This window comes from Filicampus tigris, chromosome 18 (genome assembly GCF_054856515.1).
Source record: "Filicampus tigris isolate MCC_2025a chromosome 18, RoL_Ftig_1.0, whole genome shotgun sequence".
Classification (NCBI taxonomy): Eukaryota; Metazoa; Chordata; class Actinopteri; order Syngnathiformes; family Syngnathidae; genus Filicampus; species Filicampus tigris.
This window is the reverse complement of record NC_141234.1, coordinates 8,369,291-8,394,050: the sequence shown is the minus strand read 5'-3', so window position 1 is coordinate 8,394,050 and position 24,760 is coordinate 8,369,291. Positions and strand designations below refer to the sequence as shown.

The following is a 24,760-nucleotide window of genomic DNA, read 5'->3' as shown; positions in this document are numbered from 1 at the left end:
GTTTGTATATGCCTGTAATGTTTGGCTTTGTTGTCAGTTGTTTTTTTTTTATGTGTGGTCAAATCTTGGGTAGAAAAAGCAGCTCCTTTTGGCCACACTAGGAAGATGCCTGATCTTTCCTCTGTCTTTGCTTGCTTCCATATTGGATACTGCAGACTACAGACAGTTGAATATCTGTGCTCTTATAAGTCGAGCCTCTATGGAAGAGTGGCAAGATGTTGAAAGAAAGGCCCAAGAAGTCCCATTTGCAGTTTGCCATAAACCACACGGGGGATGCCACAAACATGCGGAAGAAGGTGCTTTGGTCCGATGAGACCAGCGGTGGGAGTCTCATCTGACCAAAGCGCCAACGCGCTTTTGGCTTCCCGGTACTCGTCCAAGTCCAATAGTCAACTTTTAGGTCTGACCAGGCAACTGCTAAACTTTGAAGGATCATGGGGGAGTCTTAAAACAGAGAAGAGTCAAACAGCATAAGAATGATCACACACACTAAAAGGATCAGAAGTCATGTACAGAGGTCAAACAGTGAATTGACATAGGTGTGAGATCTGCACCTGCAAAAAAAAAATAAAAAATACACTTGCTCTTTTATCTGAAACATTGATAAGGGATTAATCATCCATTTATTAATGTCAGACAGGCTATTAATTCTTAAGCATTTTTAAACGGTCTGTCATTTTGATTTATTTTTATTCGAAGGATTTTCATGGTCCAGGTCAAAATTGACCCGGTCGATATGTGCAATGGAAAATGAACACTATGTAAAGGTTAATGTGCATGTGTCACATATTTTCTTTTTCTGTTTGTTTTTTTTTCAGTCCGACAGTTTTTGTCATGCTACTGTATTGCTCTTTTACGTTCTCATCATATATTAAGACATTCGTTTCAAAAGGTTAAAACTTTGGCTACTCTATTTACAGCTCTGGTTAAAGACATTTCCATGCAATAGCACAGCATTTCACCTTATAAATATACGATTCTAATATATTGCACATGTTTAAAGCATTCTGCATACTGTGGTAGCAATATTATAGACCCTCGGGAAAGGTCTTGTTATAAAAGATGCTCCGCTTATCTCCGTGATAACAGTCAGCAAGTCATTCCATACAATCATTCACGTGTTTCCCTTCGTAGCGTGTTTAGCGAGTAGCAGATCCCTGAGGCCAACAAAATATAATCAACAGCTGATCCAAAAGCTGACTCCCATTCGTCATCTCATGGCACAGAGCAGAGGGGACTCCGGTTAGTGCTCTCTCAGTCCATCAAGTAATAATCAGGGACGTAAGGTGAGACTTCAAGTGAAATCTGAGGTGGAATCCCCCTTGAATGATGAAGACGAGTTGCAACGTTTGCACCTTGTGTGTTCAGGTGAAGTACTTGCAGACGGTGGAGTCAATGACGCAGGACTCGGTGCATCTGAGCTGGCCGAAGGATCTGTAGAAACACAGAGGAAGATATTCATGCAGGTGACGCTCAATGGTAAGCGCATTTAAATTCAGTATAATCTTGAGTTTTGGACATAAGAAGAAGCCAAGAAGCCTAAAGATGATTTTTTTAAAATTATTATTCTTATTGATGTACTGTTGTCATTCTTTCAGCACAATGAGCACAATTTCTAAATATCTATCTTGTAATAATGCACCGCTCTGATCTCAAAGTCTGCGAACTTACCCAGGAAGATAGGATTTGCACGTCTGATAGCCAAAGTCTTTCCCATCACATTCCTCCATGCCTTCATGTCGATAACCATCTCCACAATAGGCCCATTTGCAGTCTGGACTCAGAACATAAGACAGCAAAATGGCACAGAGCCAACAGGGAAGAGAAAGGGAGGAAAGTGTCAGTGCCAGTGCAGCATTTTGCAGCTCATTTAATCAAAGAGGAAGGCAGAAGGTAGTGAAAGCGTACTCGGGAAAACAACATTAAGGATGCTTTTTATTTATTTATTTTTTTTTGGTCTTGGAATGCAGCTTAAGCATCCTCTCGCATAGATAATTAGATACTGCAAATAAATGCCTCCCAATGGGTACATATATGACTCACTCAGACAAGAATCGGTGACAATTTGGTTTCCATCGTCACATTCCTCTCCATCCTGCGGCTGCACCTTCCCATCCCCGCACACGCCGACTCTGTCTGGCACGTTCTCAGTGGACTGAAATTGCTGAAATGGCTGGAAGAGAAACATGTCAGCAAGTGTTTCGCCAATATCCAGATTCACTCCAAATATGACTCACCTGTATGGGCTTCCATCCATCTTTATCTCGAAAATAGAGTGCCTTCTGATCCTTCCGGAATGCTATCGCCTGATCCAGATGTAGACGGCCCAGCTCCTCTTCGTTGCTCACGACAAATATCTAAACACATTTGAATTTTTAACCAAAAAAAAAAGTTGATGGGTTCCAACGAACTGAGTAGTTTTATGCTAACGTGGTCTTACGGCAGGGACTTGATTGGGGGTCTCCTCATGTGTGTAGCTTCCAGAAGGTGCATTGTTCGCTACAAGGAAAGAGTCACACTCACAGCGACCGGGTGGGCCCGGAAGACCCTTGTCGCCCTTTTCCCCTGCTAGATAAAGACCTGCAAGATGCACAGATGTGGATTAACACAAATGTTGTGGGAAGTGTGCCGCTGCTGGATGCGCGACAGCTACCAGGGGCCGGTAGACCAGGTGGACCAGGAGGGCCATTTGGACCTGGGGGTCCAGGTTTGCCCATAAGTCCTGAGGCTCCAGTTTGTCCCTTTTCCCCCTAAACAAACCAAATGTTGGCGAAAGTATGTTTATATGTGCAAATAATAACTCCGAAACCATGCATGTTGGCATTTTCACCTGTTTGCCTCTCTTCCCAGGTCGCCCAGTGGGCCCTCTTTTGCCTGGGACCCCTGGCTCTCCCTTGGGTCCTTGTTCTCCCTGTGAGACGAGTAAGGTATTAGTGAATATTGAGTGAAATCAACTGGCTTATTTGCTTTGTGTTTCTTACCTTCTGACCCAGCATACCTGGCAAACCAGTAGTGCCCTAAATAGTGACAGAATGTGAGAATAATTCCCTCATCAAATGACATAAAAATACAATAAATTAGTCTGTGAAAGAAAAGAAAAAACACGTTTACTTACTTTATCACCTTTTGATCCAGGTATCCCTGGGCTTCCATTATCCCCCTTTTCACAGCATTAAAAATTGATCAAATATCAAATATAATATATATTAAAACAAATAGAATGAAGAAAGTCTTCCTTAGTTCATTGGTTAAAAATGATAGTTTGTACAACAATTCAAAACCTACCTTCTCTCCCCTGTAACCAGGCATCCCCTGTAAGAAACGAGAACGATTAACAATGAAAAATTCATTCCCAAACGACCACCGTGGTGCTCGCCTTCATTCCTGGGGGTCCCCTCAACCCCGGTAGTCCCATGAGCCCTGGGTCTCCTTTTTCACCCTAAAAACAAACAAGCAAAGAAGCTCAATCTTTGTTCCTTTATTTTGTACACAACAATTCGGATATTTTTTTTTCATCACCGACGTGCCTCGTGTGATGAACACCAAAATGTAATGAGCACTTATACGCCATTAATACAATAAATATCTGTTGATAAAACAAACAGTAGGCGGGAGGTTGCACATGAACGAACAACAAAGCTACGATGATGAATACATGACACCTACCGTGAGTCCCTGTGGACCAGGCCATCCTGGGACCCCTTGTTTCCCCGGAAGACCCGGCGCTCCAGTACGGCCCTGAAAAAAAAAAAAAAAAAATGGCAGACGATAACATTGTGTTCCTAAATGCCTGTAAATAACAGTTTGACCTTCTACGATTCCTTAATCAGATACAACAGATGCCTGTGCTAGCTCAAAGTGCACCCCTGAGCTTTGGGGATGATGCTTCGTTGCTGCTTGCAGCCAGGAGAGCCTAATACATTACAAAAACATCGATGTGATGCCTGTATGGGGGGGCTGCTGCCATGCGAGCGACGTTGCTCTCATTTGGATGCTTGTCATTAAACCAACAGCAGCCTGTTGGGACACAGTGGACCTGCTGCTCCTGCTGCTGTGTGAGGTGATTTATCATTGGGTGAGAGTAAAAAGCACTTAGGGAGATTAAGGAGCAGAAGTGAATTGCTCAGCAGGAGCGGAGTCCAGTACCAAGACTGTAGTATAATGGACGCAGGCCAAGAAAACAGGAAAGCATCGAAAGAAGTGAAGGAGGTTGAAAGAAAAATTTATAGCGCTGAGGAGAGGAGGGTGCACGGCCCATTTAAATGGCTGCAAAGTATGTTGTTCTTGTGAGGGCGACACAGAAGGAGAAATCCAGTTCCCGTTATTATGTGTGGATCAGGAAGAGATGAGTCGATGACATACGGAAAATGAGAAGTGGCTCACCTTTGTCCCTGGACGTCCAATTTCTCCCTGAGAAAAACAAATGAGGGAAAAGAGACTTTGCTGTCATGACAGAAACACACAGACATGAAGGAAAAATGAAAAAAATACACATCAGAAAATGTACCTTTTCCCCTTTTGGTCCTCTTATGCCAGGTAATCCACTGTCACCCTGAAAGATGACGTGACATTTATGTACCAATATTCATGTGTCCACTTAATTCGGCTTTACAAGCGCCTCCCCACCTGTGGGCCATGGGGTCCCGGGGGTCCCGGAGGCCCAGCTGGGCAACCCGGATGTTCGTTTTGCTGCTCCTCCCCTCTAAACACTGCTGGCACTGACACGCTGCCTCCGTCCTTCACACAAGAAAGCATCGCATTAAATCCTTCCATGCAAATGTGTGTGTGTGTGTGAGACAGTTACAGGTTTGCCTTGCTTCCAGAGCTGAGGCGGTGGCGGCGGATAGAGTGGAGGAGGAGGCGGCGACGTCAGACAACAGGGCTCAAACTTCATCGGCTTATCCGGCAACCTGACCACTGGGAGGAAACGTGAAAGTAACGTAACACGCGGCGAGTTCTGACATCAGGACACACACGTTAGAGCATCTCACCTGAGCGGGATGTGAAGAATCTGTCCATGAAGGAGGGATGGGACAGAGCCCATGCGGGGCTCACGAGAATGTGTAAAGACACTGCAAATGTTACTAAGTCCATTCTTAGTGCGTATTCTACCCTTCAAAAGATAACATAGATGACAAGCAATTACTACTATTTGGATCCAATTTGAGCCGTTTTGTCATTTGACAGCAATAAAAATATCCTAAATTATATTCTTTATCATATCTAGATGATATTCTAATACATAAATTAAATGTTTTAAATGTTCTATAAGATACAAAGTGTCTTTATAGAAATGCTGTTTCAGGTCAAATTTGACCTACTAAAATTGATTTTAGATTAATAGTGAGAATAATTGTGGGAATGGGACAAATGTTGAAACTGTAAAACTGTACATGCTATAATGGTGTGTACTTTTAATGTGACAATCCATTGTTTAAAAAAAAAAAAGTTGGGTGAACTCAACATTTCAAGACGACAAACTTCGATAACATTTTAAGTTATACCAGTTTAACTAAAAATTTTCAGTTTTGCTGTTGTGAAAATTGGCTTTCCCAGGGTTAAATAATATCTATCAGACTGCTGTGTTTTGACTAGTGAAGGCGCATAGAACATATCATTGTAAAGACATTTTCGGGGTTGACTGCCTCATAGAGGTCAGTGAGTGCCTTGACACAGGTGCAAGAGCTGCACCTGCCAAAATAAATACCTGCCATGTAGCAAAATAAAAACAAACACTGAACCAATTTACTTGATAAAAGAAAAGAATGATTAAGGGAAAATTATTTATTTATTAATGTTACATGAGCTATGTGAAAAGGTGAAATGAACACAACACTATACAGTATTATATGTGCATGGAAAATGTATTTAAGTGTGTCACATCACCCAATGATGTGCTCAACAAATCTGTGGTTACATCATTTGCCAAGTGCAGCTTCCAGTGCGTTAATATGCAATTTCTACAAGCTTCCTTCAAACTTTTCAATGCTTTTTTAATTTTTTTATTTTATTTTTTTAAAGCTTTACATACTTGAACTGCCGTGCACTTGACTACACGTTGCAAGTGTGATGAGACATGTGACATATACGTAAGCGTAAACGTGTTGCGGCTCCAATGCAGCAGATGCAAGTATGCATTAGACTGTGTCCATGTGCCCATTGCCTCAAACCTGCACCAGGATTAGACATGGATCTGTTCACTAATCACTGTGTCATGTTTAATTTATCATCCTAAAACGTCACAATGTCATGATCTTTCTTACCGTCCGCTGCGAACGATAGACAGGCTGCCTGCAGTTCGACCGGAAAAGCAAATAATCTTGATAAAGCAAAGTGCAAGCGTTGTGCTTCCCGTCGTTGCAAAAAAAAAGGGAAGCGCAATCTTCCCTTCTAGGAAAAATGTTTCCAACAGAGGTCACTGCTGAGTGGAGCTTGCTAGAGCTCAATCCTAGTGGCTCTGCAAACCCGACTGAAATGACACATTAAGGATGCGAGTGGCATTGACGTTAATTTGCGATGCGGCTGTTGTCTTCAGCTGGGAAATGGCGCCATCTGCTGGATGTTTTAGTCCATTCAAGACCAACCTCAGACTACTGTCCTGCGTTGTGTATGTATACAAATAAATAAATTAGGACGTGCAGCCTCAACAAGTGGAAAAAAGAGGACTTCAAACAACAAAACAAGTAGAGGTGTTTTTTTTTAAAATAAGTATCAGAAAATATCTTAATGAAGCAATTTATGCATGATAAGAAAAGGAACAAAAATGCAAAGACTTTGAAGTCTGTAAGTAAACATCTTTAAGATATACAATACGTGCAGGATTCTACATCCTTAAGTTTCATTCAAAAGTGTGCATACGTGACAACATAGATGAAGTAGTTTAATATTGGAGTTCAACACAATGTTTATCAAATTGATGTCCACAGAATACAAGAGAAATTATTGTGTCTATTTGGGCGATGTGGCATCCTTTAAATATGCGATGATATCCTGCCTCTCTCTTTTCTTTTTCAGACCACTGAAGATCATCTTGGTACCGGGAATATATTTCTTTGGGTTTTCAAGGTAGACCATTAGAGTCTCTTCACTCCATATAATACCTAGAAAAACAATCACACACATTACTTTACTTGCTTGTAATGAAAAGTATGCATTATTAGGTTTTGCAAAGAGAGCCACTCTGCCTGTTCAGACTTGCAACTCTGAAGAGTGTCACACATGTAAAAAAAACAAAAGAAAAAGAACGACTGCCTCCCACTGCTACAATTGCTGTACACTGAACAACCAGGAGGGGGTTAAAAAGAGTTTACTAACATGCAGCAGATCTAAAAATATCTTCGGGTTTTGCTACTATATGAAGATACTTTATATTTGTGTGGCACGTCTAAGCGCTGAAAACCAAAATAGTATTATAATGGTAGGATATCAAATAATGACTGAATAATAAGAATCAATTCATTGGGTCATACCTTTGTCAATATTTGCCTGTGTATAAGAAAATCCTGGCGCCTGTCCTGTCTTCCTGCCAAACAGACCCCACAGGTTTGGTCCCACTTTGTGTTTTCCACCTTCCTCCACAGTGTGACACTGGGCACATTTCAATACAAAGACCTTCTTCCCTTTAGCCGCGTCCCCCATGGCCACACTGGGATGAGAGCAAATTATATCAAGGACCATTTTTTTGTGTGTGTGATGGTGCACAAGATGAAAACAAATAAACCTGGGTAACAATTACTGGTCAAACTTGAGATAATATTCAGAAGTCTTCTTAATAATGATCATTACCCGTAAACATAGGAACATAGGAATATGTATACTGTACAAGACATCGTTATGTTTGTGTATATGAACACAAGGCACACAAAAGTTAAATAGATGGGGAAAAACCATGTTTGATTCAGTAAACAAGGAGAAATGCTTACCTTTCTGTTCGCTGAGGAATGTAGCCTAAACTTCTTAAACGTCTTGACAGAAGAGGCACCACCCTTCTCAGGTGACAAGTTTTTGTTTTTTTTTTGGTTTTGCTGATGTTATCCAACCCTCCAAAATCAACCATCTCATATTTCACGTGGGCGCGTCTGTCAGGTTGACTCAGCCAGGTGAGGGATCGTTGTAAAATAATAATAATAATAATAATAATAATAATAATAATAATAATAATCTAAATAAATAAATAAATAAATAAAATAATAATAATATTACATATTTAACCAAGACAATATTTATTTACCTGTTCCGGGGAGGTGGAGCTAGCACAAACCGAAGCACTTCAACATATTTCTGACGTCACTTTTGGGTACTTGACGCCTGTTCGTCGTCGTCGGCATGCTAGCTAGCTAGCTAGAGGCGTTGTTGGGAAACCGTGGATATGTGGTTAAATTTTAAGTGAATTGTCTTTGTAATTGTATTGACTTTTAAGTGAAAAGAACCTGCATAACAAGGTCAAGTGTTGACCGTCTCAGAAGAAGTTGGTTTTTACCAGCTACGACATCAAAAGCAGTATTCAGGTGATTTTGACAAGCACAAATGCAACGAAGTTAGCTAACAAATTTTGCTGGCTACAAATCATATTATACTATTTCCAGGTAACAAAATGAAAACACACGTTTGTGTGTCATAAAACGAGTAACTACAGTATTATATTTTATACAAACCTTGTCCTTAGCATTTTGCGGCATTCTTTTTATTGACCAGCAGAGGGAAGCAATTATTTTTAAAGGCGAATGACATTGTTGACATGGATGAAAATAGACAAAAACAAGCAAAAAATACAACTGCAGTTGTGTCTCAAACAGAAAAAAATATATATATATATTTCAACCTTTATTTATACTATTATAGACTTTATTCATATCACAATGATATAACTTTTCACAGAGCCTGCTGCTGTGATTTAATTATTACACTTGCACTAAAACCCATCATAGATTTACATAAGTTCTTGGAGTCTCTTTATTTGCGTCTCCATTTCTTCTGAGCTGAAGTTAAACTCCTCAAACCTTTGGGGGAAAAGTCATTGGTTAATATTTATGTTTATATCTGCTAAAAGTAGCACAAATTCTAAATGTTCAAAGATATAATTTAAATTGAAAAGAATAATACTAATACTACATATTATTTTCAAACATCTTTTAGATTGAATTGAATTCGCTGGTTTATATAATAATTAATTATATAAATATCAAGAAATATAAATATAATGCAGTTGTGTTGAAACATGCCATGGCCAAATTTTGAGGGGAAATATGACCAATGACCGAACAGAAACTTAATTATTTTCTTTATTGCTGCATTTTGTTTAATGATTGTGCCATTTTAAAATGCCTTACAGTTTAATTTGAATTTCATTAAAAAAAATAATGATTTGCCTGATCACTCATGTTTACTTTAAAGAATAGTACACATCTTACAAATTGTACCAGGGTTTGTAAACTAATCAGCAAAATTGTAAAAAGTTAACATTTGGCTATTCTAACTTTTCCGATGGTGTACATTTGAGGTTTAATACATATACAGAGCTGGGCAGTCCGTTCCGGGGCCGGACCGATTTGACCCTCCGGCCCGGCCGGATGTCCATTTTTGGGGCGGGGTCTGGGGGCTGACAAATTTTTAAAAAGGGCTGGATTAAGCATGGCCGGAAGTGGATTTTAGTCCGGCCCACTAATCGGCCCTCATGCGTGCGACGTGGTCGCGAGGCGGCCAAATTTCATCTCAGCCTACTCGGTGAAAGGCTTCTTTAGGCTACTTTCTACTCCCACATCGGCGCGAGCAACTGCCGCATTGATTCACATGACCTATGCATTGTGCTGTTGGGGACAGGTCTGCAACACATGCCACGCACACATCAGGAATTGTTGCTGTTCTGATCGGTCCATTATGTCACATGTTGCGATGACATACAGTTTCCCACAGAGGAGAGGATGCACCACGCAGCTCGTTGCTGCTGCAAAGCAGACTAGTTTGGCAGCGGCGAGGGTGTTATGTCACGTATGTGTGTGTAAAGAATCTACTCACCCACGTTCCCCCTTAGCCGCCACCTTCCAGATCGTTTTCGCAATAAAATTAAATGCATCGTCTAGTCATCTCGGTCCCTTTATGGTTGTAGCAGGCACAATATCCATTGTTGTCGCTGTCTTTTTGAAGCGACGCCCCCCGACTTGGAACACAACTGTTTCAAAACAACTTGTCTCCACGAGTATAGTCAAGCTGCGCGCAGCACTCAAGGATGACGCTGGCACATCAAGGGGGAGTTCATGCACTTCTTCTGGCGTCTTCCCTACTTCCCAAAATACGCCGTAGCAAACCTACTGTGTAGTGGTTTGCTGGAATGCTTTTATTTTGAAGGCCGGAAGTGTGAAGTTGGGGAAGTGCGGAAAATAAATAAGTAATTTGATTGCTTGCAGACTTGTCGTCTGTTGGACCCAAATAATTATACAATACGACAAAACCAACCCCAGGGCTCGCAATGGAAGTAAGCACACGCAGCTGGGTAAGTACTAGTGGCGTGTTTGAAGCAGGGGCGGAGCCACGGGGGGGCCTGGGTGTGCACAGGCCCACCCAGATTGACAGACCGCCCACCCAGTGAGATTCGGGGGGGGTGTAATTTTTAGGAATAAGGGCGGGTGGTTGAGACCGGAAGGGTACCGAGGACAAGGGTGGAGGGTCGTGGCCGGACGGACAAAAAAGGGTCAAGTGCCCAGCTCTGTATATAACTCTCTCTCTCTCTCTCTCTCTCTCTCTCTCTCTCTCTCTTTGTCTCTCTCTCTAATGGCTATTCATTATAGTTGCCTACCGGTGCAATCCCGTTTTCCCACAACTTGGCTCTGGCTAATGTTCGAAGAAGCCTCCAGCACAGAATGTTTCTTCTCCATCTTTGACACCCTTCTGGGTTCTGAATCTCTCCGAGGCACACGGCACATTTTGGGATCGCCTCCCAGGATCTTCCAAACCTCTGGGGCTTGTTGGGAGATGACTTTATATCATCATCAGCACTTTCTCTACCAAAGCGTTGGGGCGTGTTTGTGAGCAGGTGGAGGGATTTTGCATCAGGAGGGTGGAGCTTGATAGCGGTAGGGAGGCTCATCTTGCTTGTGGTCGGGGCCACATCGATGTTGAAGTGGTCCAGGTCTAAACTTCTCAGTATTTCATCTTTTGTCTGTGGATATTAAAAAAAAAAGTAGGTACATTTGGGTTGGTTAGAGATTCAACTTTTTCAAAATGTTTCACCGAATGCCCCAAACTAGAATTTCAATTCCTCTTCCAGTCTCTCTGTATTTCTGTTGCAACCTGCTGATGCTCAGTGGTTGTTGGTGTGGTCTCATGATGTCATAATGTGAACATCATGATCCAGAGAATTGTTTGAATACCAATTCTAACTGAACTTGGAAATGTGCTGGTCAATTCATGGACAAATATAGCTGTGCTCAGAATGATCCAATCACATTCAAACTCGGGTTAAATGGGAGTCAGCTCACACCTGCCAACAAACTGCCTCAGATGTTGTGGTAGGGTTTTCCTGACCATTTTTGGCTTTCTAGATTTTGTGCTAACGCTGACGGCTATTCTGCTATTGTGTTCCAGATGAAGACAAACAGCCCCAAAGCATGACGCTGCCACCACCATGCTTCACTGTAGTTTCCTTTGCTGATGGGAAGTGTGAACATTCTCGAAATATGGTGAACAAGTTCAACTTTTATTTCATTGGATCATATGAAAATCTCCCAATCCATTATGGTCCGATGAAGTCACGATTGAAATTGTGGGCTATGATTGCAAAATCTTTACTTGGACACGCGGGAGGGAATCATGAGTAGTTTGAAATTCCAGTTAGTGTATGAACCAAAAAACTCCAGGCTTCTGCTATAAAGTAAAAAGGAACAGCTGTTTTTATTTGGGGTTAATCAGAGGCACTGTGCTCACTGTTCTCTGTGCTCATTCCCATTCATCAAGAGTTTGAACGTGATTGGTTAATTCTGTACATTAGTACATCCCCTCAAAAAAAAAAAAAAAAAAAAAAAGTTGTACATGTTAGAAGTTTAAAATAATTTATCTTGGTCTCATTTTTTAAAATCACAAAAACTAGCATTTGAACATGGGTGTGTAGACTTTTTTATAATTTGACAAGACATGAATAAACAAGCACCATATAACGTGCACATTGTGTGATGTGAGCGTGATTCTTACCTGACGGTGTGTCTGCGTCTTTACAGCGCGCCATCCGTGATCGCACCTCTGCAAGCCTTTCCTACCGTGGCTGGATTTCCCACTGACCTTTGGCTTTGACACGGTCGCAGCGTCAAGACCTGCCAACATCAAGACAACTGACAGTAAGATTTTCATCACCATGTTCACACTTGTAGACACCAATGCACCTCTCTAATTTCTCACTGACCGCACTGACCTCTGTTAATAAAGACCACTGAGGAAACACGTCACCTGTGGCGTGGCATGCTACAGACGCCCACTCAAAGTGACACGTGGAAGCCTCATTTTAACTGAGCACATTCTTGAATGACGACTCATCCGGCATGGATGATCTCAAAGAACGGTATTTGAATGTCCTAATTGGGCTGATGAATGAACTCAGCGGCCTTTGTTAATATGAGATCGAAGGAGATCATACTTGAGAGACCTGCTTGAGAGGTAAGGATGATTTGGGGAACTTAGAAGTAAAAATGATTTTATTTGTAGTGGGGCTGAACAATTAATCAAATTCAAATCGACAAAGCGAAGTAGTAAAATGTCATTTTCAAATGGCAAAGGCTGCAATGTTGAAAAGGAACAGATCAAAATAAATGGCGGTCCACTTGTTATGCGCAGCAATGATGTGATGTCTTTAGTTGACATCTCCATGAATTGAGGAGATTGTTGAGCGTTGCCTCATTTTCCCAAAGTATTATGTATATATTATAATATATCGCTTCCCAACTCGCTAAGACTAAAACATTTATGTATAATAACCCTGTTATTCTTTTTTTTTTGTATAACACAGAATATTTTTTTTTTGCTTGTGTTTAAAAAGATAAGTAAAATAAAATATATGGGAAGTGGACCTTGAAAATATAACCGCATATTAAATCGCAGTGGCAATAATTATATTATTTTTCTAAATCATTCCTCCCTAATTTTTCGGTCTATTTTACATGAATATAAACAGCAGGTTGTCGTTTGCAGAGGTTTAGAACTGCATTATATCATCCTGAGAGGTATTGTCTTCAATGAAGTGAGTGCATTTTCTTTAGTATGATGACAGCGCAATGGAGGTTCCCAGCCGATAAATTTACATTGCAAGATGTAATTAAATCTCTTCTACACAAAATACGATTTAACAGTAAAAAATCTTTTCCAATCAGCTTTAAGCTATCCGTTTGCAGACTGACTGTCAGGCAGACCGACGAAGAGATTTGACAATCTTTCATCTTTGACATGTTGTGGGCAGCTGAGGGACTGCAGGTTAGCCAAGCCATTCTCCAAATAACATCTAACAAAACACAGATGCGACGATGACATCACTCGGCATTCCTGCTTGCCTATTTGGAAGCGCGCACCGGTGCTGCGGTCGCATGCAACGTAGAAAGAATGTGAGGAACGTGAGGCGCAGGTTGATTAGGAATTTATAATTTGGTTTGCTTCTGTTTGCTTTGTTACCATGGCGAGCCCCGTACTGCTTCATGGCCACACTTGTTTTATTTAGAGCCATGTTTCAAGTCAATCTTTCTGTATTATCATTGAGCCTGTTTTCCGCCCTTCTTTGGCTTGTGGACGAAAGGCTTCTAGATTTACGGTGCCCTCACCTATAGTTTTTCAGTCACGTCCACAGAGAGCTTCCCAGTACCTCCAGCTCTCCCTTTGTTCTCCAACGGAGCTCTCAGAGCACTCCCCCATAGACCTTCTGCACTGCCATTGTTATCCCCTCCTCCTCCTAATGTTTTTAATGTACATGCCTCGCCATCCTCCCAAGTGGCCTTTTCATCTTGCCATTTACTTCCCCCTCACCCTCTGCACCACTCCCACCTGTCTGTTTGCTAGAAATCACCCCGGATTGAAGTACACCCTTTAATTGGTTACAACGCAGCGCACTTTTTGTAATCTGAATATTTTTGTGTAATCCATGAACAAAACATTCACCATTTTGAGCTTTGTTCCAAATATGACACCGAAAAATTTACTGTACAGGTCAACAAATGCGGGCAACCTCAATGTGCTGTATTACATTTGGTCACTCTCATCTATTAACTTGTCGGGGATCTGGAAGCGTTCCCAGAATTCGTCTCCGGAAGAGGGACGCCCTCGGATTTGTTGGGTGATTTGTGGGAATGTGCGGTTATCTTCCCTTTGTGATGATTTATGTCAGGGTTTCTACTCCCCTTCACTTTAGACATCAGTCGGGTCATCGCCATAGCACTTTACATGCCCGCGCATACAGCTCGGAGGTGTATTCAATCACATCCTTTTGGCAGCTTATAGTTTTATCAATGATCGCATCCATTTCTGCAGGAGTCCTGCAACGTGATATATGGGATCGATGCCCCAATGCTGTCAAAGGCTCACAGTGTTTGTTAGTGACGTGTTGTGGTGATGCTATTGGATGCAGCCTCACTTTGAAATATTTGAAATCATCCAAATCCAAGACAACAAATAAGAGTCCGTTTAGTTGAACCTGCTACCAGCTAGTTCTCTGACAATTATTTTTTTGGGGGCATCATGTGAAACTGTCAAACAAATATGCTCTCTTGACAGAAATGATCGTACATCCCTTTTAATGCATTAATAAATCAATACGGAGATTGATAAATGCCACGGATTTTGAAGCGCTTCATCTTGCCGACCCAGACGTTATGGGCAATATATTTCTTACTTTGTGCTCCAGCGCACAGAACAAGCTCCATAATAACATCCTTGAATGAGTTAGGTGTGGAAGAAATCTTTACAACATATTTTCATAGCCAACAAAATTTCACTGCCTCCAGCTTAGTGATAGATTTTGTTTCATCTGTGACAATCAATGTCAAATACAGAGTGAAATTGCTTATTTTTTAATTATTTTTTTACAGATAATTCTGTACATCATATTAATATTTTGTGTGAGTTGTTTTTTGTGGAAAAAAAATGCTCTTGTTCAGCAGTTTTGTGCCGTCCTTGACTGGTCATTTTTATGCAAGAGAACCCTTTTGCACTGGAAAAAAAAATACTGTATGTGTTGGGTTAGAATAGTGGATTTTTTTTTACATGCATTGAAAACTGCACTATCAAAAATTAAATATATTAAGAGCACGTACGCACATATTTAAAATCTCATTATTTGATACATCTGGGTAGGAGGTGCATGGTCCTATGTCCCCACCTCAGTTGCACTGACAAAAAATTGTGGACCCCTCCAACATTTAAGTTGCCCATCCATGATCCAATACAATGTTTACATTTAAATTTTACTTTTTTGCACATTTGCAAGTCCAACATACAAAACGTGGTAGCTGTAGTCCAGCAGATGGCGCACTCTTGCTGTGTAACCAATGGAGGACCGCCCTAGAATGGGGCGGAGAGTAAACCGAGGGCCGCCCTCAATGAGGGGTCGGCCTAAAAAAGGAGGAGGTCTTGGGTGACTGCTGAGTGGAGGTGGAGCTAAAAGTTTAAGCCTATCAGCATTTGCCAAAGAATTAACCAATCAGTGAGGACAATTCCAGAAGAGGCAGACAGGAAGCTGAGCAAATGACCCTTGATTAGAGAGAGGAGGTGGAGGATGGGATGAATGATTGAAGGGAGAAAAAAGGGGCCCTGGTGTGTGAGAGCGAAAAACGGGCATAGTATAGCCACACTATATATTTTGCGGTACTGTATTAAATAGTAAATGACAAATACAGAAGTCTCCCAGTACAAGACTTAGCAGATCCATTTGAATTATTTTACCTAATTAATTGTCGTAGATTACAGAGATATTAAGATGTGTTTTGTGGGAAGAACATAAGGAAGTGAGAGCTGAAAATGTCTATATTCAGATGGTAATTTGTTGAAGGAGTCTCATGGTCTTTGGGCCCTGGAAACCTTTCACAGCTCTGCTTGGTATATATTCTTAAGACGTCGGTGTCAATTAGAATTAAAGCACCTTTTTATTCCGTTTTATTGCTATAAGAATTATGAGCGCAAGAACAATAATGGGAGGGTAGATTGTGAAGAAAAAACACGGAGGGAGAAAAGAAGCACAAATTGGCACGGTGAGTCGCTGAAGAGGTTGAGAAAATGCTCTTTCCCTCAGTGTTCCCCCTGACCTTTGGGCCCTCTCTCTGGCTGCTGTTCAGTGGGTTCCAGGGGGGGTCAAAGGGCGCCTCAACACCCACACAGAGCGCCACGCTATGACCTCCAACCCCTCCCCGCCGCGCAGCTGAACTCTGCACAGTGCCTAAAGCAAAGCAGCCAGAGAGCAAACGTACGCAAGCGAAAACATGAGGAAAACACACAAAATCACTCAATTTTTCCCCCTCATTTTTTAAATAAAAAAAAACAAACAAAAAAAAAACAGCACTAAACATTAACTTAACTAATAATACACCAAATCCCAGTTGTGAAGCATATGTTTTAATGAATTGTGTTATGTTTGAAAAAAATGTAGAGTTACACTTGTGCTTGCTAAATGGACAAAAATTTAATAGAAGGAAATCATCCATTAAATTATTACTTAGCTTATTTGTTAAATTATTGCATGCTAATTTGAGTACTCACAGAAACCAAGTACCGATACCTTATATGTTTGATATCTAAAATTTCATTTAACACAATAACAAAACCTTTCTTTCTGACACGAATGATAATTCACTGACGTGTCAGACTGCTGCAGTATAGCGCCAACTACTGTCGAGGAGGACTTACTCGAAGTCCGATTTTCTTTGCCTTCAATACCTGTATGTGAGATATCCAGCCGCTACGAAAAACCATACCTAAAAAATTAGACCGTTATCAGGGTACTCGCCCATCCTTAGTATTAACATTAACTAGTAAGTAAATGCAATACTCCCGTGCCTGTAATTGTACATGCAACAAGCTCCCAAAGCTGAAAACTGATAATATTAATCTCTTTTCAAATCACTATAATTCCAAATAGAAATCAGTGGTGTGCACGATGCATGTTGATGATCACATGTGAGTTATGATGAAATCCACTATTTAATGGACGCAGACATTGCAGCCTTTTAAGAGTCAGTCACTTAAACAGGACCTATAGTATTTGAAGTGCTTCCGACATTCTTGCAGCTGCACAGTTCCAACATCCATACTCATGTTTCATTTCCAGGAAGCTTTCAACCTCTGATACGTTAACCTCAATGAATCAACTCTGTAGTTATATGTTACATTAAGGCTGCCGTTAATGTCTACTTATTGCTGCATTATTCGCTTGACATCTGCGCTTACCGCCTTTTCATTTCCTGATTTGATTAGCGGGGCCATTATTTTTTTTCAATGAGTTATTTTAAAATTAGTCCAAGTGATTGCGTGGTTAGTCAGTATTTGACTAATTTTCAGTTTGATTTCCAATCATTTTAAATGTGCAAGTTCATACTGTGTAACATCCAGTTGAATAGTAAATACTCGTTAAAGCAATCTAACAAAGGTCAAGGGTAAGAAAAACTGCGACTAAAGATTAACCAGCTTCTTCATTGCTGATAGTGTCACCCTTTGTCTGTCAGGCTATAATAAAGAAATAAAGTTGCATTGATATGCCCTTAGTCCAACAAAGAAAGAACAGCTCTCCAGTCATTAGTGTCTCTGATTAACTAAAAAAGGTTTTTGATCAATCCTAATATCTTTGGACCAAGTCGAATGCAGCGTTGACAATTATTATCAAGGTGACAAGCGTGTCTGCAATTACTGCGACCGTGGTTGCGGTCAATAAAGAATGAATACAGAGATCATTTGAATCTTGTATATCGGTTCGTAAAAATATACGAGCTCGCGAGATTGAAACTGTTCAATTAAAGATGCATAAAAGTCAGTCAGGTGATCCTCATCAGTATTTAGAGCATTAGATTTACATGAGTGGTTTTGCGATATCTGCCTCGGGTATTAAATGCTGTGCAGAATAATTGTGGACCTAATTACTTGGGAATACATTTTCACCTTAGAACCTTAAGATGGGAGCCTAACATGTTTCTTAAAAGATATGTATGACAAGATCTGCTTTTCTCTTGAAATGTAGTTTTACATTTTAGTCTCAAAACTTTTTTTCTCTTTCAAGAACTTTTTCTCATATTATGACTGGTTATTCTTACAATATACCGACTATATTCTTGTGATATTAGAACTTTATTCTTATCAATTCATATTCACATTTTTGTTTTCATTTTTCATTGTGGCCCTGTTACACTTATTTTCCATATTAATATTGAATTTCTTGCTGTTTGTAGTATTTATCCACACACATTTGTGCTTGAGCGTCGGGCCACTTTGTTGTGCTTAAATCAAATTTTTTTCCGACTATATTCTTGTGATATTAGAACTTTATTCTTATCAATTCATATTCACATTTTTGTTTTCATTTTTCATTGTGGCCCTGTTACACTTGTAATATTGCATTTCTTGCTGTTTGTAATATTCATCCACACACATTTTTGCTTGAGCGTCGGGCCACTTTGTTGTGCTTAAATCAAATGTTTTTTCTGATGGTGTGTGTGTCATAGCCCTACTGTAAAATCATCCCCACTTTGCCCCCTCTCCCTTTTCCCACTCTCTCTTCATGCCATTCCCGGCAGCTCACTTTGGCATGCTCGGCTTTTTTGCGTGTGTGTGTGTGTGTGTCTGTGCTTGTTTGTACCTCATACGGGGCAACTTGATCTGGATCAGAGCTTTCAGCGCGGCCTCTTGGATCCCTAGAGTTTTGGGGGGGAAAGTTAGGGAGAGTCCAATTTGACCTCTGGAGCACCGTTTACACTCACAGAAACGCACACCCGGGTACACACTGTGCAGCCCTGAGCGGTCGGGACAGCTGTGGGACAGTGACCTCATCTTGAGTTGCTGGCTGTTTCATTTGATCCGAGCTGAGGGAAAAGATTGAGGCCGAAACGCCAGATTGCACTCTGGACCCGCGGAAAATCCTTGCGTGTTTGCGTGTTGCGTCCTTGTGAGCACACCTCTTCGAGGTATGTGTGAAGGTTTACAGACAGTAATAAAACCACCACAACATTGAACCATAACAGCCTCTCCCCTACCCACGCGTCCGCCCGCTGATTGATGCGTTGTATATATCCCGCGCGGTAATCGGATCCCTCTCTTCCAGAGGTTGTTGTAAATACACGCTCTTGAAGTACCATTCTGCCAGGCAGACAGGCTGACTGTCTCTGGTGGGGATTTAGCCACGCTCTGAAGCCTGCCACTGCACAGCCAAGGGGCACCGAGAAACACATGACCCCCACTCCCCACCTAGCATGACGAGATCAAGCAATGATAACATTCCGGTGTGTACGGGCGATATTTGCCAGGGAGGTCATCCAAGGTCTGTGTTAGCATGCAAGTGCGGATTCATTAGACATCTGACTTGATTTGAAGAGTAAATTAGCTATTAGCGGAGCAAGGGAGGCGGCGCCCTGTCGCGACTTTTTGCGGTTAGTTGAAGATGACAACACAAAGAGGGAGCTAACGCACACACAAACGCACATGTGCTTATGTGCTTCAAATTGCCATGAATTTGATGCAATTTTAAGGAAAAATACCATATTAGGATATATATCCTTTAAAAGGATCTCTCATTTGTTTAATAGAAATGTTATGTATCAAAAGTACTAGTGGTAAACCACTTTTTCACAGTGCCACCTGAAAAAAAGAAAATAAATCTTGCAGCATTATGGTTAAAACATCCACAGTCATCCGACTGGGCGCCGCACAGCCAATGTCTCGCAAGAGCATTTGTGGCCACACCCTCTGATAGCGCCATCACGTTTGCTGATAAGGCCCAAAATATTGACTACTGCTTTTACGACCTGTTTTTCACCACACCCCCTGCATGCACTGCACATTGCTCCGTCACATGCACTGATAAGTTCTAACATATTGACTTCTGCTTTCACATGTTTTTCATTGCTCAATGATTACAGTACCGTACTAGTCATGATTCACTCAAAGTCTTTCATACCATACCGTTACCAGGTAAATTGTCAATTTTGAATATTTCCCGAATCACCGCGCTGCCTGAAAATGTACCCACATTGATTTCCAGACTTCTGAAAACCCGAACATGAATGTTTCTTTTGCGAATGGATGTTCCTTCGCCGTTATGCCGAAAAGCATTGATGTAAACTAAATGCACACAATAAGCGACACATAGGTGACACACACATGTCAGAAAGAGAGACTAATGAGAGTGAGTGGCGAACTACCACCCACCGCAGCAGACAGCAGCCAGTGCGTCGCTGTGCAGAAAGTCAGCAGAAACAAAAGGTACAAAAGCCATCTGGGCTAAGCGGCTACGCTACATCCAGAGACAATAGCGTCTCATTCATGCTGCCCAGCCCAGCCAGGGCCATCTGCTCTTGGCGAGAGTGAGTGGGAGATGGAACCTCCTTACCTCCAGGAGCCCCAGAGGTCCCAAATTGAAACAGGCATCATTGCTTGTTTGACATTAGCATACTATTATGGATGTGACTAATTAGGTGTGTGAAATATGACGTGAAGATGATTAACAAAGCCAAGATGGAGAATCTCACATGTGAACTTTTACTATGAGAACATATGTGAGCCTTTTGGTGAGTAACAATGGTGAAAGGCGAGCAACAGTGGGGAGAAATTGAATTCAACAACCAGAATATACCACCAAAGGGCTGGTACATTCCAACGAGATGGTAATTGTGTTTTGTATCCAGTATGTTTTTTTTTTTACCGTGTTTTGCCCATGTGGAAAATTAGCCTATTGTGCATGAGTAATTTATAATTCCCTTTGAAATAAAGGGCGCATGCTCTTTTTGCCGTTACCATTGTTCAATAGTTGAATTTGACTAGCGGAGCTGAATGGAGAATCCAAATCATGCTGTTATTCTCATTAAACGAGGAAGGGCGAACACCATCACAACTCTGTCTTAAATCAGTGCAGACGCCATAGATTTGATCCAAATTATATTTGACACTTGAGCAACTCATTTGAATCCAAGACTAACGTATTGACTCCAAGTGTGTCTTCATCTAGCGTTTGAAACGTTTGTCTTGGAACAATTCCGATTATTGGCTCATATGTTCCAGAAATGAATGTGAATGATGAGAAACAAAAGCGAAGTATCTATGGTGGTGTATGATGTTTTCAATTAATCCAAGTTCACGCACGCTCTTAATTTCAACATTTTAGATGTCCTTTTGAATGTCCGTCAACGCTACATTAATCTCTACAGACTCAACAGTTAGCAAGTTAGTTGACCTGGGATGTTTTTATCGCTGATCAAAACACGAAAAAACAAGTATATTTACTCCTCAGTATTGCCCATTGTGGCATTCTGTGGGTTGGCAGGTCTTTATATAAAACACTTTTATATAAAGAAAAATGACACACTGTTGAACATGCAGATTTTCAACTATAAACAAAATGACTTTATCAAGCCACGTAGTTGAAGGCATGGTTCAGTATTTCCTCAGCTTTAGCCGTGCAAGTTGAAAGTTCTGCAATTTGGCGACCCGAGTGCAACTCTTGGGTCAAGTCGTGATTCCAGCCCCCCAACTCTGCTTAAATGCAAGGAAACATACTGTATATGCAGAGTTTATGTCTACCTGTAATTTAGTGCCCAAGTTACAGCCTGCTGAGATGCACTGTCAAAGTGGCTGTTGATGAAAGATCTGGTCGTAAAATTCATGCCCGCTAATGACTGCTTTTGGTTGGTCAGCCGCTGACACTGGCTTGTCAGAAGCTTGACATTAATGAGAAAGTCTCCAGCTTGCACACACTCCCAGTGGCACCGCTCACCCCGGGGGAGCTAGTGGCCTTAAAATGGCCAATGTAAGCTTAACATTGCTAAAGCTGTCTCATAAACATGCTTTACATTCTGTCTTAGCTGGCATAAGACAGGATGCTGGGATTTCTGATTACTCCAGACACTCCTAGACCAAAACTGTCAACACCAACGCCTCACCTGAATGAGTGGTAGAATGCACGAATTCGGGACTTGCCTGAGCATGAGCAAAGGTGGACGTGTGCCAGGTATGAACTTGCAATCACAAGACGATCACCAAATACAACTTTCAACAAAGAAATGTTTAGAAAGCGCATGCAGGGAGTAAGAAAAAGGAGGGATAGTTTGTGTGTCTTAGTGTATTTCCCTGGTGAGAGTTTAGTGCGAGCGATGTCAAGGCCTTGTCACCTTGACAACCAGGCCTGTATTTCACTCACTTGCTAAACAAAACGACGAGAGAGAGGCCCCTGGCTTCTAACCCCCTGTCAAAGCCATCTATAGTTGTACACATACTTTGTACGTACACACTAGCACACACTCTATTCATTTTACTCACTTCGCACGCGTTACACAACTTGTTTCCGTCCCAATAAAACCATCCGCTGTAGGTTAGTGGGCCTTGTTTAAGAGTAGTAGTGTACCTGGCATGTAGAGGGAAAACAACACGTATAAAAGGCATGGGATGATGATGAGCACCTACTCGGGATGTGCATCATCTCCATCACTAAGGCTGTTGCGATCTCGATATATTGTACAGCTCGTGATACAGGAGCATAAAGTGAAATGCCCAATATGAAATCAAATCAAATTGAAAAATCACGATGCTTTGCTCCTCGGTCTTCATGAAAGTTGCACCACCGACCCTCCGGACTATTGTATATATATATATATATATATATATATATATATATATATATTTTTTTTTTTTTTTTTTTAATTTTTTTAATGAAGAATCAATGTGGTTATTTTTTGTTCTATTCCTAATACCCACAGTGATGGAACAAATATGGAGTTGCACTTTTTGTGAGTGACTCTATGGCAAATGATGTACTGTGCGTTCATTCAGAAGATTTGTCACGTCATGCTGTATTTGGTGGGATGGAAGTCGGACTTTTGCTGCACTGAATTCCTTCCTGCTTTAATCAATGTGAGATGCTGCAGCAGAATAGGGCCTTCCTCAATCTGGTCCCACAAAATTACAATCGTAGAATTGTCTACCGTGGCTTGGTAAGATGCACAATTAAGATTCTGGCGTAACAAGATTGATTATTTAATTGATTTAAAGATTAAATAGTTGTCAATGATGGTGTGTGTTGTTTCAGTAGTGTCATGCCCAGGTGATTTTTTGGGGGGGGGATTGTCTGTGGGAATGCACGTGAACTGGGCCATTTTCCTCTTGGGATCTGTCATCGAGAGTCTGCAGAGAGACGTTGAGATGGCGGAGACAGCCACAACAACATCCGTCTCGCGCACAAAAGCAGCATAGACGGATGAATGGGGCGCACTGAAAAGCATACGAGTGCGTCGCTTGAAAGATGGATGATCTAATGGACGGATGATTAATGTGACACGACGAATGACAGATGCTGCCAGATTAAACAGGTGATTTGACAGATAGACGCAAGGGTAGATGAATAGAGACACAAAGTGTCAAAAAAGGGCAGCTATTGGAAAGAAAAATGAAAGCGTTTTTTAAATTTTTTTTTCCCTCCCCAAGACTTTCGTACTGCTGAGCGTATTAAGTGGCTCAACCCGAAAGCTGAGGTGTTGACAGTCTCTCGTAGGTGATGAGAAAAAACATCTAAACTTCAAAACCCTCTCTCTCTCCGTCAGCGAGGGGGACTTCCGATTTTCTCCGCTTGACTGCATGGGCAGAAAAGAGCGACGGGGTTAGACGAGGGAGGGCTGAAATCTCCCCCCCGTGCTCTCTCAATAGAGCCGTCCGACGGTGAAAAGAGCAGATTCCCTCTCTCCTTGCCTCACCCCGTCACATCTATCAATGGTGCGAGTGAAAAGCCTGACGACAGAGCAATACTCTCACGCAGACACAAGGGAGGCGCTGACTAATGCATCTGTACTTCATAATTGTGTTGCATGGCTTCGGCCCTCATAAGGCTTTTGTCTGGGTCTTGCTGTGAGTGTTGACACGTCGCTATTTACGTCCCCGCTGTTGCCCATTTGTTTTTCACTGCCGTCCTAATTCACCGTCTTTTGTCAGCCGGGGCAAACTGTCTTGTAAATTATTACAACAACAATCACTTGCGGACGATATTTTGAGCTTTGGACTCAACAATTGAAGCAAGCTGCAACTCATTCCATGACCCTCAAAATTACCAAGCCACAAGCTCCTCTGTCATAAGGAAATGACTCTTCAAAAGCCAATAAAGAATTATAATTCGCAGTCAGGGCCAGACATGTTTTGGAAATAAAACGATGATATGATTGAAGTGGAGACTTAATTTAAGAGGTTTTACAAATGACATGGCAAAGTGACATAATAGTAAACATAACCATCATTTTTAATAGTTTGAGGACAATCATGTTCGATTACTTCCTGAATGCGGGAGCCAATGGATATCATTTTCAATTTCTGGCTTGGTCCGCGGAGATGCTTTACCAGGCCTTTCTTTGCGGCTTGCTGCTTTCGATTCTGTCCTCTGAAAACATCTACAAAAAAAAAAAAAAAAAGAAAACACTCATGTTCTGAAATCCGATTCTAAAAGAAATGCCTTGAAGAAGAAAGGAAAAGCTCATGAGCTAAAGCATACCACATATTGTGATGTGTTTACCCAGCTCACAAAACTGATACTGAAAGTGATGAATGAACCATTGCAAACTGCTCCAAT

The 24,760-nt window shown here is 41.4% G+C and overlaps 3 protein-coding genes and 1 long non-coding RNA gene across 6 annotated transcripts in view; 1 reads left to right on the top strand and 3 right to left on the bottom strand.

Moving 5' to 3' along the window:
* Positions 1-604: 604 nt before the first annotated feature.
* LOC147132302 (uncharacterized) lies at positions 605-6,525 on the bottom strand. 2 transcript variants are annotated; one of them, XM_086013935.1, is made up of 18 exons: positions 6,264-6,525; positions 4,992-5,113; positions 4,805-4,917; positions 4,627-4,737; positions 4,508-4,552; positions 4,384-4,410; positions 3,667-3,738; positions 3,377-3,439; positions 3,286-3,312; positions 3,116-3,160; positions 2,982-3,017; positions 2,831-2,911; positions 2,654-2,750; positions 2,441-2,580; positions 2,238-2,357; positions 2,044-2,173; positions 1,672-1,774; positions 605-1,434 (listed from the first exon to the last, which is right to left on the bottom strand). In XM_086013935.1, exons 2-18 carry the CDS (start codon positions 5,092-5,094, stop codon positions 1,365-1,367), a joined length of 1,383 nt encoding a protein of 460 aa, XP_085870061.1. In that variant the 5' UTR covers positions 5,095-5,113; positions 6,264-6,525; the 3' UTR covers positions 605-1,364. The 2 variants fall into 2 exon arrangements, with proteins under 2 accessions (XP_085870061.1, XP_085870062.1); XM_086013936.1 differs by having other exon boundaries at positions 4,992-5,108.
* A 334-nt stretch (positions 6,526-6,859) lies between these two features.
* On the bottom strand, positions 6,860-8,047 carry LOC147132301 (cytochrome c iso-1/iso-2-like). Its single transcript, XM_086013938.1, has 3 exons — positions 7,923-8,047; positions 7,470-7,645; positions 6,860-7,100 (listed from the first exon to the last, which is right to left on the bottom strand). The coding sequence occupies exons 2-3, from the start codon at positions 7,636-7,638 to the stop codon at positions 6,949-6,951; spliced, it is 321 nt and encodes a 106-aa protein (XP_085870064.1). The 5' UTR covers positions 7,639-7,645; positions 7,923-8,047; the 3' UTR covers positions 6,860-6,948.
* A 276-nt stretch (positions 8,048-8,323) lies between these two features.
* LOC147132299 (uncharacterized) overlaps positions 8,324-24,760 on the top strand; it is a 43,704-nt gene continuing 27,267 nt past the window's right edge. For both annotated transcript variants that reach the window (XR_015082017.1, XR_015082018.1), the window contains exons 1-3: positions 8,324-8,507; positions 11,581-11,675; positions 12,210-12,326. This is a non-coding gene — a long non-coding RNA (uncharacterized LOC147132299). The remainder of the gene's footprint in view (positions 8,508-11,580; positions 11,676-12,209; positions 12,327-24,760) is intronic.
* npvf (neuropeptide VF precursor) lies at positions 8,849-12,365 on the bottom strand. The gene is made up of 3 exons (XM_086013937.1): positions 12,184-12,365; positions 10,793-11,155; positions 8,849-8,999 (listed from the first exon to the last, which is right to left on the bottom strand). The coding sequence occupies exons 1-3, from the start codon at positions 12,343-12,345 to the stop codon at positions 8,994-8,996; spliced, it is 531 nt and encodes a 176-aa protein (XP_085870063.1). The 5' UTR covers positions 12,346-12,365; the 3' UTR covers positions 8,849-8,993.

What these genes read in the sequence shown, in the direction of transcription:
- npvf (XM_086013937.1), bottom strand. Translation starts at nt 12,345, where the DNA reads ATGGTGATGAAAATCTTACTGTCAGTTGTCTTGATGTTGGCAGGTCTT. An exon ending in AGACGCAGACACACCGTCAG is followed by an intron (nt 11,156 to 12,183) that starts GTAAGAATCACG and finishes TAATATCCACAG; the next exon opens with ACAAAAGATGAAATACTGAG.
- LOC147132302 (XM_086013935.1), bottom strand. Translation starts at nt 5,094, where the DNA reads ATGGACTTAGTAACATTTGCAGTGTCTTTACACATTCTCGTGAGCCCC. An exon ending in ATGGATGGAAGCCCATACAG is followed by an intron (nt 2,174 to 2,237) that starts GTGAGTCATATT and finishes TTTCTCTTCCAG; the next exon opens with CCATTTCAGCAATTTCAGTC. An exon ending in TGTCACCGATTCTTGTCTGA is followed by an intron (nt 1,775 to 2,043) that starts GTGAGTCATATA and finishes TTCTGAGTCCAG; the next exon opens with ACTGCAAATGGGCCTATTGT.
- LOC147132301 (XM_086013938.1), bottom strand. Translation starts at nt 7,638, where the DNA reads ATGGGGGACGCGGCTAAAGGGAAGAAGGTCTTTGTATTGAAATGTGCC. An exon ending in ACAGGCAAATATTGACAAAG is followed by an intron (nt 7,101 to 7,469) that starts GTATGACCCAAT and finishes TTGTTTTTCTAG; the next exon opens with GTATTATATGGAGTGAAGAG.